The 14,626-nt window shown below is 49.2% G+C and overlaps 1 protein-coding gene across 5 annotated transcripts in view; it reads left to right on the top strand.

Moving 5' to 3' along the window:
• The window catches only part of camkk1a (calcium/calmodulin-dependent protein kinase kinase 1, alpha a), a 319,694-nt gene that overhangs the window by 248,289 nt on the left and 56,779 nt on the right, over positions 1-14,626 (top strand). For all 5 annotated transcript variants that reach the window (XM_078225193.1, XM_078225192.1, XM_078225195.1 and 2 more), the window contains exon 6: positions 3,737-3,788. In XM_078225193.1, the coding sequence (XP_078081319.1) occupies positions 3,737-3,788 (52 nt within the window). The remainder of the gene's footprint in view (positions 1-3,736; positions 3,789-14,626) is intronic.

The following is a 14,626-nucleotide window of genomic DNA, read 5'->3' as shown; positions in this document are numbered from 1 at the left end:
GCACCTAATCAGCAGAGTCAGTGCAGTGTTGAACAGAGCTGTGTGTAGAAGCAAGCACAGAGACAGCTCCTAGCTTGGACCTGTGCTGTCCCGATGTATATATTTTCCAGTATCTAATACTCACTGTCAAACTGTATATGACTACAAAAGAACCTTAATAAGACTGACCTAAACTCGGCCCAACACCTAACTACAATATGAAACCTAAAAGGACGACAGCTGTCTGCAGAGATTAGGGTCAGTGTTTCATTATTACTGCACTGTTCTTGCTGTTCCATCCATGGAGATATTACCTCCGGACATGACTATTCCAATGCTCTCCTGTCTGGCTTTTCCTCCTCCACATTCTATAGACTCATCCGGAGGCCAGTCTCCTCGATCTGTTCCACCACTGTCCTCATAGAAGACGCCTGCAGATCCTGCAGGGAACAGTGCTAATTACCGTGCCACCATGCTGCCTTTGCGCAACTGTGCTGTCCACTTTGCTGTGGCAACATACACTTTACATACATGTTGCAGTCTGGAGCTATGGGTAATTATGGTAGAGGCTCCAACATCATTCCATCACTTGGGCGACCAGGAATCTCTCCCACTCTTACTGCCTGCCCCTGGAGATCATCCTGAGAAATACACATGGGGAACTCTGCTGTTCGCAATCAGGAGCCATACTGCAGGGTGAACAACGGGACCAGTAGTGACAACAGTCCTATCTTTAGCCCACATTCCCCTTAAACTTTGCTCTGACCTCAGGGGCCATGACTAACACGCTGCTTGATAATCTGCAGCTTACATTTGCTTGTAGGTTTCTGATCAGTGGGACTGCTAATTGCAGTCAGCAATGTCTTGTATTAAGATTCAAATGAGCAGGATGAGCTCACTGTGTTAACATGGGCACATTACTGGCTTGGATTGTTAAATCCCTGCCCCCCCCACCACCACCTCACCCCACCCCACTCCATGTAGCTGACACACGCGTGTGTGAGACATTAATCTCACATGGTTAGATAGTAGCAAACCGACAACCCGTGTTGCACTCCACTTGACCAATAGGAAGGCACATTAGGGTAGAGTGTAAAATGATTGGCCAATTCAATCTGCCCCATGTTCCCGGTCTCCAACATTGAACAATTTGGACCCCAGTTACTAACTAGTTGTGGTTCCGTGCTAGTGCTGTCACCTCAGTGTCAGATAGCATTGAGTTCAATTTCCACTCCAGCGACCTGAGCACTTATTCCAAGCTGATACTCCAGTGCAGTGCTGAGGGTGCCCTGCATTGTCGGCGGTAGCAACTTTCCATTGAGATATTTGAATATGCTCTGTACTCTGCCTACTAAGGATAACCAAACTCATTCAATCAGCTTGCATTTGCAAGACAAATCTACTGTTAGATTGTGTGTACGATCCATTCATTCCTCCAAATAAACCATGGGCACTTGGTATGATTTTAAAGAAATGATTTATTGAATGTAACTTGAAATTAACATAACAGAAATAAAAGAAGATTACTTGAGAGAGAGGAAGAGAGAGAGAGGAAGAGTTGGGGACTGACTTCGCAGCCAGACCCAAAACTCTTGCAGCATTCGACTGAACAACTAAAAAACAGACAGCTGCTACTAACAATATAACAGTTTGGTTATCTTTTGGTATTAAAATACTAGGTATAAGCTGTCTCCAGCTTCCAAAAACAATTCACATCTGTGCGACCATGAAAGCTTTTGTTTATGCAAACCTTTGCTTGCCTTGTACTTTCACATATAGTTAATTTCTAAGCTCAAAACCCAGAATTCCAAGCTGAGTTTTAAAATGTGGCCGAGTTAGCTTAAGTTAGCTTTAAAGCACAATCAGTTACATAGGCAGAAATAGCTTAAAATGAAGCCTTTTAACCAAGGCAAACCATACAGAGGATCCCACATTTTGCTTCAGTGTTTGGGCAGCAATTGCTAAACAACCCTGAGTGTGCTGATAGCAATACTAACAACCAATTTAAAATAACGAGTTGGGTTTGTAATGAGGCACAACGACAATTACAGCACAGGAACAGGCCCTTCAGCCCTCCAAGCCTGCACCGACCATGCAACCCGACTTAATTAAAACCCCTACCCTTCCAGGGAACATATCCCTCTATTCCCATCCTATTCATGTATTTGTCAAGACGCCCCTTAAAATTCACTACCGTATCCCCTTCGACTACCTCCCCCGGCAACGAGTTCCAGGCACCCACTACTCTCTGTGTAAAAAGCTGCCTCGTACATCTCCTTTAAACCTTGCCCCTCGCACCTTAAACCTGTGCCCCCTAGTAATTGACTCTTCCACCCTGGGAAAAAGCTTCTGACTATCCACTCTGTCCATGCCTCTCATAATTTAAGCTCATTTATGCTTATTAGAAATAACATGCAGGGACCCATTTTCAACAAACAAAAGCAATATCTTCAGGTCTTGCATTTTCTTTTGAATTTTGAATTGGTGTTTGAGGAGCCTATAGCACCTTGCCACCCCTCCCCCCCCGCCCCCCGCCCCCCGCCATTTCTTTCTCCATGGCAATGCCTCAGCCAATCAGAGTTGACTTGCCAACCATTCACGATCCTTTTGCTCCTGTGGTATAAATTGTGATTGTTTGAAATTTGGCATTCTTGTGTTTGCCATGATGAGTGCAAGATGAAAAACTTCAGCAACAGATCTCTGTGTATGGAATTCTCACCCCTGAGTATTGAGGAGACCGAACGTTCCTCAAGCTCCAATCTCACTGCCTGGTTCCCTGCTGTGTTTCTAATAAAGACAACCACTCTCCCTGTGCTGAGCATCAATGGTTACTGACTTTCTGAGTCCGGGAAGCAGCTTAATCAGAAAATGACTTGAGATTGTGTTTTTTTATATGTGTGAACTGTGTGGATTGAAGTTATGTGCCTGAAATCCCAAACAATGTACCCTAGCAGCTAACTAGCTTCCTGTGCAACCGTATCCAAAATCGGACCTGTGATCGCAAGTCACCATCTTTAAAGGCTGTGCTGGGATAACAACAACTTGCATTGATATAGCGCCTCTAACCCAATAAAATGTCCCGGCGTGCTTCATGGGTGCATCATGCATCAAAAATCTGAGGCTGAGTCACATCAGCAGATATTTGGTTGGGTGACCTTGGTCGAAGAGATTGTAGAATGTAGGAGGAGAGGGAGGTAGAGAGTTTGGAGATGTTTAGATGGAGGCTGGGGCCTGGCCAGGAGAGTGTGGGGTTTGGAAAGTATTACATTGAGTCTACCCTTCGCCATTCCCGACCACTTCTGATAACAGGGACGGACACGGTCAGATTCCCCCTCCTCCTACAGCACCAAAAAACCAACATGACATCTGGCCTTGCCCCTTGACTTCCCCACCTCTGGTGTGGTTAGTGTCAGCGGTGCAGCAGTAACCAGTCTCACCCTCAATAACCAGCACCCCATGGATTCTGAGGCCTTGATAGGTTTAAATCATCACAGTATTACTACAGATTATCACAGTATTATCACAGATTTTCACAATAACTTCATTGCAGTGTTAATGTAAGCCTACTTGTGACTAATAAATAAACTTTTAAAGCCCAGGCAGTTCTGTACCAGTGCTTGCTGTGTGCATTTAACTGATACAGTGCGTTGGTTTGCCTGAATGTTGTAACCTGGCTCCAATATTCAAGGAGAGGGGAGGTTTGGTAATGTGGGACTGATCCATGCTGCTAACAGGGATTCTCTCTCTCTCTCTCCAGGCTATGAAGGTCCTTTCTAAAAAGAAGCTGATGAAACAGTACGGATTTCCACGTAAGTGTACAATGGAAACATTTTCAGACACCAGTGAGCTTGGATTTCTCAATGAGATTCCATTCTGACACAATTTGCCTAATTTTCAGCGTTTGGTGTTTCGATTGCAGCGTTTAGCATACAAATAGGCGGGTGTCACAGAATAGGATCAATGGGCCTTTCATGTAGCTGTCTCTGAAAAAGAAATGGATTTCTCACAGTACCTGCAGCTGAGTGTGGGAGCTTCACGAGTAGAGGAATAATGTAAAATCCTGTCAGTCTGATAACAATGGTTAGAAACACAGAAAACCACAGCACAAAACAGGCCCTTCGGCCCACAAGTTGTGCCGAACATATCCCTACCTTTTAGGCCTACCTATAACCCTCCATCCTATTAAGTCCCATGTACTCATCCAGGAGTCTCTTAAAACACCCTATTGAGTTTGCCTCCACCACCACTGACGGCAGCCAATTCCACTCGCCCACCACCCTCTGTGTGAAAAACTTCCCCCTAACATTTCCCCTGTACCTACACCCCAGCACCTTAAACCTGTGTCCTCTCGTAGCAGCCATTTCCACCCTGGGAAAAAGCCTCTGAGAGTCCACCCGATCTATGCCTCTCAACATCTTATATACCTCTATTAGGTCTCCTCTCATCCTACGTCTCTCCAAGGAGAAAAGACCGAGCTCCCTCAGCCTATCCTCATAAGGCATGCCACTCAATCCAGGCAACATCCTTGTAAATCGCCTCTGCACCCTTTCAATCTTTTCCACATCCTTCCTGTAATGAGGAGACCAGAACTGAGCACAGTACTCCAAGTGGGGTCTGACGAGGGTCTTATATAGCTGCATCATTATCCTCGGACTCCTAAACTCAATCCCTCGATTGATAAAGGCCAGCACACCATACGCCTTCTTAACCACCTCCTCCACCTGATTTTAGAGTCCTATGGACCCGGACCCCAAGGTCCTTCTGATCCTCTACAGTACTAAGAGTCTTTCCCTTTATATTGTACTCCTTCATCCCATTTGACCTGCCAAAATGGACCACGACGCATTTATCTGGGTTGAAGTCCATCTGCCACTTCTCCGCCCAGTCTCACATCCTATCTATGTCCCTCTGTAACTTCTGACATCCCTCCAGACTATCCACAACCCCACCAACCTTCGTGTCGTCGGCAAACTTACCAACCCATCCCTCCACTTCCTCATCCAGGTCATTTATGAAAATGACAAACAGCAAGGGTCCCAGAACAGATCCCTGGGGCACACCACTGGTGACCGACCTCCATTTAGAAAAAGACCCATCTATACCCACTCTCTGCCTCCTTTGGGCAAGCCAGTTCTGGATCCACAGGGGGGCAGCAGCCCCTTGGATCCCATGCCCTCTCACTTTTTCTAGAAGCCTTGCATGGGGGACCTTATCGAACGCCTTGCTAAAACCATATAAACCACATCTACCGCTTTCCCTTCGTCAATGTGTTTAGTCACATTTTCGAAGAACTCCACCAGGCTCGTAAGGCACAATCTGCCTTTGACAAAGCCATGCTGAGTATTCTTGAGCATACTAAACCTCTCTAAATGCTCATAAATCCTGTCCCTCAGGATCTTCTCCATAACACCAACATATCGTACACCCGGGTCAAACTGTGAAAAACCATTCAAACTGCAAGGAACATTAGTTCCACTAACCAGCCCCACCGCAACCAACCAGCCCCACCGCAACCAACCAGCCCCACCGCAACCAACCAGCCCCACTGCAACAGTAATTAGCACTGCTGCCTCACAATGCCAGGGACCCGGGTTCAATTCTCCCATGTCTGCGTGGGTTTCCTCCGGGTGCTCCGGTTTCCTCCCACAGTCTGAAAGACGTGTTGGTAAGGTGCATTGACCATTCTAAATTCTCCCACAGTGTACCCTAACAGGCTTCGGAGTGTGGCGATTAGAGGATTTTCATAGTAACTTGGTTGCAGTGTTAATGTAAGCCTACTTGCGACACGAATAAATAAACTGATCAGTCACACCATCACTAACCAGTCAGTTGGTAACCGGTCAACCACAAATAACTAGTCAGCCAGTAACCATAGAAACATAGAACCATAGAATCCGTATAGTATGCTAAACTGCTGCCTTATGGCGCCAGGGAATCCGGGTTCAATTCTGGCTGTGACTCGCTGTCAGTGTGGAGTCCCCCCCACACCGTGTCTGCGTGGGTTTCCTCCGGGTGCTCTGGTTTCCTCCCACTGTCCAAAGATGTGCAGGATTGGACTTTAGTGTCAGGGGTTTAACAGGGTAAATACATGGGGTTACAGGGATAGGGCCTGGGCGGGATTGTGGTCAGTGCAGGCTCGATGGGCTGAATGGCCTCTTTCTGCACTGGAGGGATTCTATGATTTATTCTCTGATTCTATTCTAAGACCATTCGGACCATCGAGTCTGCACTGACTCTCTGAAAGAGCATCTTACCCAATCGCGACCCAATGCCCAGAGCTAACCACTGTTACACCCTACTGCCTATCAATCACACCACAAACAACCAGCCAGCCAGTAACCAATTACACTATGAGTAACTAGTTGCTTTGTAACAATGACATGGTCAGTGTCTGATCAAACTACAAGTAATCTGTCTCATCGTCAATAACCAGTCGAGCATGAGTGAGCAGTCAGAGTAACTAGTTTTGAGAATACACTTGTTTCCCAGGCAACCAGACACTGTGTATATGCTATTTTTTAATTGGGCGTATCTTCTACTCTCACCCAATTTGGTGGGCCGGGAGAGATTTAACGTCGACTGGGACATTAATTCCTTAAAGCAAGACTTTCACCTCCATCATGGGAGGAAGTACCGCCTCCAAGCGTTACCGGCCAGTCAGGTGGCCAGCAACTTGCTGGTCCCAACAGTGCCACCAGCAGCAGTGGCCACTACTGGAACTGCAATCAGTCCCCACAGCAGTCATACTGGAACTGGACGCAAAATAAGTAGGGGGTTGTATCGCTGAGGACAGGCCTGCAGACTCTGAGAGGGGGCGAGGAGCATTGGGAGTGAGGGTAGGTTGGATAAACGGGGGTTTGTTTGGAGCTTGGGTAGTGCATCTGATTGAAACTGGGGGCTCATAAAAGAGGCAGCATGACCTTTCCCCCCCAAATCCCAGGCAGCATGACCCTTCCCCGCCTGAGTCCCACCCATCGCTGGTCTTGGTGGCAGAGATAGGAAGTGGCTTTAAATGGGCATTATCTGGAGACTTAATGACCTTAATTGATACAAGGGCGGACGGGAACCACCCTAGTTAAACTATTAAGGCTGTTCGGATTGGGAGAAATGTCGCCCGCTGCTGGTTGGAGTCACACCTTGTACAAAGGGAGATGATTGTGTAGTTGGAGGTCAATCACCTCAGCTCCAGGACATCACTGTTAGCAGAAGTTCCTCAGGGTAGTAAACTAGACCCAACCTGGGGGTTGGTCATTGCTTCATCAGTGACCTTCCTTCCAGCATAAGGTCAGAAGTGTGGATGTTCGCTGATGACTGCACAATGCTCAGCACCATTTACAACTCCTCAGATACTGAAGCAGCCCATGTCCCAATGCAGCAATATCCACAAAAGATGCAAGTAACATTCACGCTGCACAGATGCTAGGCAGTGACCATCTCCAACAAGAGAGGATCTAACTACCTCCCCTTGACATTCAATGGCATTACCATCACTGAATCCCTCACTGTCAACATCCTTGGGGTTACCATTGACTGAACTGGACTAGCCATATAAATACTGTGGCTACAAGAGTGAACATAGTAAGAAGTCTCACAACACCAGGTTAAAGTCCAACAGGTTTATTTGGTAGCAAATTTGCTACCAAATAAACCTGTTGGACTTTAACCTGGTGTTGTGAGACTTCCTACTGTGTTCACCCCAGTCCAACGCAGGCATCTCCACATCATCGCTACAAGAGTGGGCCAGAGGCTAGGAATCCTGCAGGTATAAGTCACCTCCTGACCACCCAAAGCCTGTCCACCATCTACAAGGCACAAGTCAGGAGTGTGATGGAATATTCTCCCCTTGCCTGGATGAGTACAGCTCCAACAACACTCAAGAAGCTTGACACTATCCAGGACAAAGCAGCGGGCCAGATCAGCATCCCACCTACTGCATTAAACATTCACTCCCTCCGCCGATGAACAGTGGCAGCAGTGCGCACCATCTACAAGATGCACTGCACCAAGGCTCCTTCGGCAGCACCTTCCAGAGCCGTGATCTCTAACACCTAGAAGGACAAGGGCAGCAGATACATGGGAATACCATGACCTGCAATTTCCCCTCCAAGTTATTCACCATCCTGACTTGGAAATATATTCGCTGTTCCTTCACTGTCACTGGGTCAAAATTCTGGAACCCCCCCCTCCCCAACAGCACTGTTGTTTAAGAAGGCGGCTCACCACCACCTTCTCAAGGGGAACTAGAAACGGGTAATAAATGTAGCCTAGCCAGCGACCCCCGACCCTGTAAGTTAATAAAAAGCAACTTTGGCATAGGGCAAGCTGAATCACTCTCCCACGCAGGGGAGACACTCAGACTGTCAACAGGAGCAACTGCTGAAGAAGAAATGTACACAGATCCGAAATCAGAGCGTAACCTCAGCTGGTGTTTCAGTGCAGTACTGAGGAAGTGCAGCACTGTCGGAGGTGCCATGTGGTGTGATGCGCGATATAACACACGAGAGGCTGGATGTACTTGGGAAATAAAGGCTTTTATTGCCAACAATAACAGAGCTACCATATACAGTATACGATCCCAGGCTAAAGGGTCACCAGGCAGAGCAGTGACCTTTATACCTCTCCCAGGAGGCGGAGCCGACTGGGGTGTACCATAAGGACTATATTAACAGGTAGAACAGCCCAACCCTAACCCCAACAGTAACATATCTACAGACTCATAGTACTGGCCAGACCATGGCTCAGCACTACCTGGTGGGAACCAACAATGGTTCACTACATTCACCCCTCCTTTGAAAACAAAGGCCGGCGGAGTACAAAACACAGAACAATTGTTCATCTGTCTATAAGTTCAAACGGTCTGGGGGACCGCACCGTCGCTGTGACCTCCTCAACACCGGCGATGACACCGGTTCAGGCAATCGTGGTGACTTTCTCTCCAAGGCGATGTCCAGCGACTCCTCCAGTGCCTCACGGGCCGGCAAACCCCGAGGTGGTGACAATCCGCTGAACTCGGGCACGCCTTGAAGTGGCGACCATCTCCTGGACTCAGGCAAGCTGTACACGGGAGTAAGAGGGTTAAGTGGTGGTCCCGATACTGCCCGCGCGCCGTGTCAGGAGGGGAAATAATGGTTGGGGGGTCTCTAACAGGAGGTGTGGGAGCGACAGGGGTTTCCAAGCCCCCTGCTGGCGCCAGATCTCGAATCAAGACCGTGTCCTCTCACCCGTCAGGATATGCCACGTAGGCATACTGAGGGTTGGCGTGGAGGAGATGGACCTGTTCAACCAAAGGGTCGGACTTGCGGGTCCTAACATGTCGCCGCAGGAGGACAGGTCCTGAGTACGTCAACCAAGACGGTAATGAGGTCCCAGAGGAAGACTTCCTAGGGAATGAAAACATTCTCTCATGAGGAGTAGCGTTGGTTGCCGTAAACAGGAGTGAGCGTATGGAGTGGAGCGCATCAGGGAGTACCCCTTGCCAACGGGAGACTGGAAGACCTTTAGACCTCAACGCCAGTAAGACAGCCTTCCAGACTGTAGCATTCTCTCGTTCGACCTGTCCGTTACCCCTTGGGTTGTAGCTTGTGGTTCTACTAGAGGCAATCCCATATGAGAGCAGGTATTGCCTCAAGTCATCGCTCATGAACGACGAGCCCCTATCGCTGTGGATATAACGGGGGTAACCAAACAGGGTGAAAAGATCCCGTAATGCCTTGATAACCGTGGCAGCGGTCATATCAGAATAGGGAATGACAAAGGGGAATCGTGAGTACTCATCAACCACATTGAGGAAGTACACGTTCCGATCTGTCGAGGGAAGGGGGCCCTTAAAGTCCACACTCAGTCTTTCAAATGGACGAGTGGCCTTAACGAGTTGTGCCCTGTCAGGTCGGTAGAAGTGCGGTTTGCATTCCACGCATACCCAGCAGCTTCTGGTTATGGACCTGACATCCTCCACCGAGTAGGGTAGATTCCGGGCTTTTATGAAGTGAAAGAGCCGAGTGACCCCCGGATGGCAGAGGTCATTGTGGAGAGCCTGCAATCGATTCTCCTGCATACTAGCGCATGTTCCACGCGACAGGGCATCCGAGGGCTCGTTGAGCTTCCCTGGACGATACATGATATCATAATTGTAGGTGGAGAGTTCAATTCTCCACCTCAAGATTTTATCATTCTTGATCTTACCCCGTAACGTGTTGTTGAACATGAACGCCACGGACCGCTGGTCCATGAGCAGAGTGAACCGTTTTCCCGCCAAGTAATGGCGCCAATGCCGGACGGCCTCCACAATGACCTGGGCCTCCTTTTCCACCGCCGAATGTCGAATTTCAGGGCCTTGGAGGGTGCGAGAAAAAAAGGCGATGGGCCTGCCCGCCTGGTTAAGTGTGGCGGCCAGGGCGAGATCAGATGCATCACTCTCCACCTGGAAGGGGATGGACTCATCGATAGCGTGCATCGTGGCTTTCGCGATGTCGGCTTTTATTCTTGCAAAGGCTAAGCGAGCCTCTGGTGCTAGGGGAAAAGAGGTAGACTTGATGAGCGGACGGGCTTTGTCCGCGTAATTGGGAACCCACTGTGCGTAGTATGAGGAGAAGCCTAAGCATCTTCTCAGTGCTTTGACGCTAGTGGGCAGGGGAAGTTCGAGGAGAGGACGCATACGGTCTGGATCAGGGCCAAGGACCGCGTTTTCCACCACGTATCCGAGGATAGCTAGGCGCCACTTGCGGAATACACACTTCTCCCTGTTGTAGGTCAGATTCAGGTGAGATGCAGTGCGTAAGAATCTAAGAAGGTTGGCATCGTGGTCCTGCTGGTCATGGCCGCAGATGGTGACGTTATCCAGGTACGGGAAGGTAGCCCGCAGCCCGTTCTGGTCCACCATTCGGTCCAAAGCACGCTGGAAGACCGAGACCCCATTCGTGACACCAAAAGGAACCCTTAAAAAATGGTACAGGCGACCATCCGCCTCAAAGGCCGTGTATTGTCGGTCCTCTGGGCGAATGGGGAGCTGGTGATAAGCAGATTTTAAGTCGATGGTGGAGAACACCCGGTACTGCGCAATCTGATTGACCATGTCAGATATGCGCGGGAGGGGATACGCATCCAGCTGCGTGTATCTGTTAATGCTCTGACTATAGTCAATGACCATCCGGGGTTTGTTCCCATTCTTAACCACCATGACTTGCGCTCTCCAAGGACTAGCGCTAGGTTGGATGATCCCTTCCTTGAGGAGCCGCTGAACTTCAGATCGAATGAAGATCCGATCCTCAGCGCTGTAACGCCTGCTCTTTGTTGCGATGGGCTTGCAGCCTGGCACGAAATTCTGGAATAGGGAGGGTGTGGTAATCCTAAGCGTTGAGAGACTACATGTGGAGCGCGTTGGGCAATTTAGAGGCTGCGGGTCTCCCACTGAAAGCGGAGGGAGTGGCCCATCGTACTGCAGGGTTACACTCTTCAAGTGGACCATAAAATCTAGTCCTAGGAGTATTGGCGCGCAAAGGTGCGGTAACACAAAGAGCTTGAAGTTCTCGTAAACCGTGCCCTGCACCGTCAGATTGACCACCCAACTCCCTAGCATGGTGACAGACCGGGACCTTGACGCCATCGAAATTGTCTGCTTGACAGTCCGAATCTGGAGACCACACCGCTTCACGGTGTCTGGGTGAATGAAGCTCTCCGTGCTCCCGCTGTCAAACAAACAATAAATCGGGCATTTGTTTACCTGTATGTCCATTATGGACTTGTCGAGTCTGTGAGGCTTGGCCTGGTCCAGGATGATCGACGCCACCGTTGGTTCGTGGGCGCAACTGCAGGTAGCTGAGATGGTTGATGACGACCCCTGCTGGTCATTTGCGGTCGGTGCCGACCAAAATGGCTGCCCCCATAGGTCGCACGTGGACGATGGCGCCAAAACCTGCGGCCCCTGCAGGTCGCACGTGTCTTGCGACTCCGTCGTTCGGAATGGCGACGTCCTGGAATCGCACGTGGTAGAAGACCTTGAAGATGCAGAAGACAAGGAGGCCGGCTCCGGGGAGTCACACGCCGCACTGCTGTTCTTGGATAGAAGTTTGGACCGGCATACCTTGGAATAGTGCCCCTTCCTGCCGCAGGCGGAGCACAACACCGCTTTAGCTGGAGATCGCTGCCGAGGGTGTTTCACCCCCCCACAGAAGTAACACCGCGGGCCACCTGGAGCTGCTGCCGTCGTCAGGTCCGAGGCTGGGAACGCAATTGCGCAGTTTTTCGGTCCCGCTGAATGAAGTGGGGTCTGTGACTGCCCCTGCCACGCTGTCTCCACGTGGTCGTCGGGGTACATCGCCAGACTTTTGGAGGCCGTTTCTAGAGCGTCAGCTAACTCTATGGATTTAGTGAGATCGAGGTTACCTTGCTCCAACAGCCGAAGGCGGATGTACGACGAGCCGATTCCCGCCACGAACGCATCTCGAGCTAGGTCGTTCATGTACTGGTCTGCCGACACTGCCTTGCAGTTGCAGGCTCTGGCTAGCTGCTGAAGCTCGCACGCGTACTGTTCCGTCGTTTCGCCGGGTTGCCGCCGTCGAGTGGCTAGAAGGTATCGAGCATGCATCTCATTCAGCGGTTTGTTGTATCGCTTCTTGAGAAGCTCGAGGGCCCCTTTGTAGTCGGTGGCCGCACGGATCGCTAGGTATGCAGTGTCGCTTACCCTCGCGTGGAGGACCTGGAGTCTGTCGGCGTCGTCGGTGACCGCTGTGGAGGCGTCGAAGTAATCTTGGAAACACTTCAACCAGTGGTCGAAAGTGTTCGATGCTCCCGCCGCATGTGGGTCCAACGTAAGCCGTTTGGGTTTAAGCATTTGCTCCATGTTTTCTTTGTCGTTTTTTTTTCAAAAAAAAAGAATTTACTTGTTGGCAATAAAATTGATGCACGATATAACACACGAGAGGCTGGATGTACTCGGGAAATAAAGGCTTTTATTGCCAACAATAACAGAGCTACCATATACAGTATACGATCCCAGACTAAAGGGTCACCAGGCAGAGCAGTGACCTTTATACCTCTCCCAGGAGGCGGAGCCGACTGGGGTGTACCATAGGACTATATTAACAGGTAGAACAGCCCAACCCTAACCCCAACAGTAACATATCTACAGACTCATAGTACTGGCCAGACCATGGCTCAGCACTACCTGGTGGAAACCAACAATGGTTCACCACATGGTGGTGATGAAAAGTGCTATGTAAATGCAATTCTTTCTTTTAGACGGAATGATTGAGGAGGGATCTGGGCTGATATTAATCTTAAACAGTACCTTTCTCCTCAGTCTCATAGAATCATAGAATCCCTATTGTATAGAAGGAGGCCATTCAGCCCAGTGAGTCTGTACTGACCACAATCCCACCCTATTCCCATAACCCCCATTTATCCTGCTAATCCCCCTGACACTAAGGGGCAATTTAGCACGGCCAATCAAGTTAACCCGCACATCTTTGGAGTGTGGGTGGAAACCCACGCAGACAAGAGGAGAACGTGCAAACTCCCCGAGGCTGGAATTGAACTCGGGTCCCTGGTGCTGTGAGGCAGCAGTGCTAACCACCGCGCCACCCTCATCCACTTGAAAGATTCAGTCATGGGGAATATGAAAGGAACGCTAACAAACTGTTACTGCAGTCTTGGAGCTGTGCAGCCTGTTTGTTTTGACGTGCTTGTCATTCCTTAGCTGGATGTGCATTGTTCAGATTTTAACCTTCAGACAGCTGCCAGCCTTTGAGTTGGACTGATGAATGTTTGTGATCGGATTGCAATCTCAAACATTAGCAAACAGAGCACAGCGAGAAATCGAAACCAGCGCCTGATGAAAGTGTTCCAGCAATCAGCATCTGTCACCAAAGGAATCACATAAAATGCACTTTAAAAAATCTTAAATCAGGTTGCCAACTCCAAACATTACTCGCAGATTTATTTTAGAAAAATCAGCTTCTCACCATCTCTCTCACACTTGATGTAAAGAGATAAAAGTGAAGCGGGTTTAGGGAATTGCACCCAGACTGGCACACTCTTACTCCCACTGTGTGTTGGTCTCTGAGTGGTAGCACCAGAGGCCACAGCTCACTGTCCTACATTGAGCCATTGTGACAAAGGGAGAGAGCAAAATGCCAGAACTGAGCTTGCAGCTTGGTGCGGGACAGGTGACAGCGAATCAGAATCCATTCCAAAAAGAAGATTGTGCAGAGAGCTGTCACCTTCCCAGGGTACGTTTCCCAGCCGGAATTTAATCCCAGAGTCAGGAATAAACACCCAGACAGAGAGAGAGAACAGCCCCATCGAAATGGTTAAAAGCAAATTACTGCGGATGTTGGAATCTGAACCCAAAAGAGAAAACTCTGGAAAATCTCAGCAGGTCTGGCAGCACCTGGAAGGAGAGGAAAGAGCTGACGTTTCCAGTCCAGATGACTCTTTGTCATCTGGACTCAGCTTTGTCATCAGTACAAAGGATCATCTGGACTGGAAACGTCAGCTCTTTTCTCTCCTCACAGATGCTGCCAGACCTGCTGAGATTTTCCAGCATTTTCTCTTCCCATCAAAGTGGTAACTGGACAACAAAGAACAAACTGATGGAGTTAACAATGACGGGAAGTGTTGCAGATTGAAGTGAAATCTTTCCTGAATGCAG

Source organism: Mustelus asterias, chromosome 12 (genome assembly GCF_964213995.1).
Source record: "Mustelus asterias chromosome 12, sMusAst1.hap1.1, whole genome shotgun sequence".
NCBI classification, from domain to species: Eukaryota; Metazoa; Chordata; class Chondrichthyes; order Carcharhiniformes; family Triakidae; genus Mustelus; species Mustelus asterias.
This window is presented reverse-complemented; position numbering and strand designations above follow the sequence as displayed.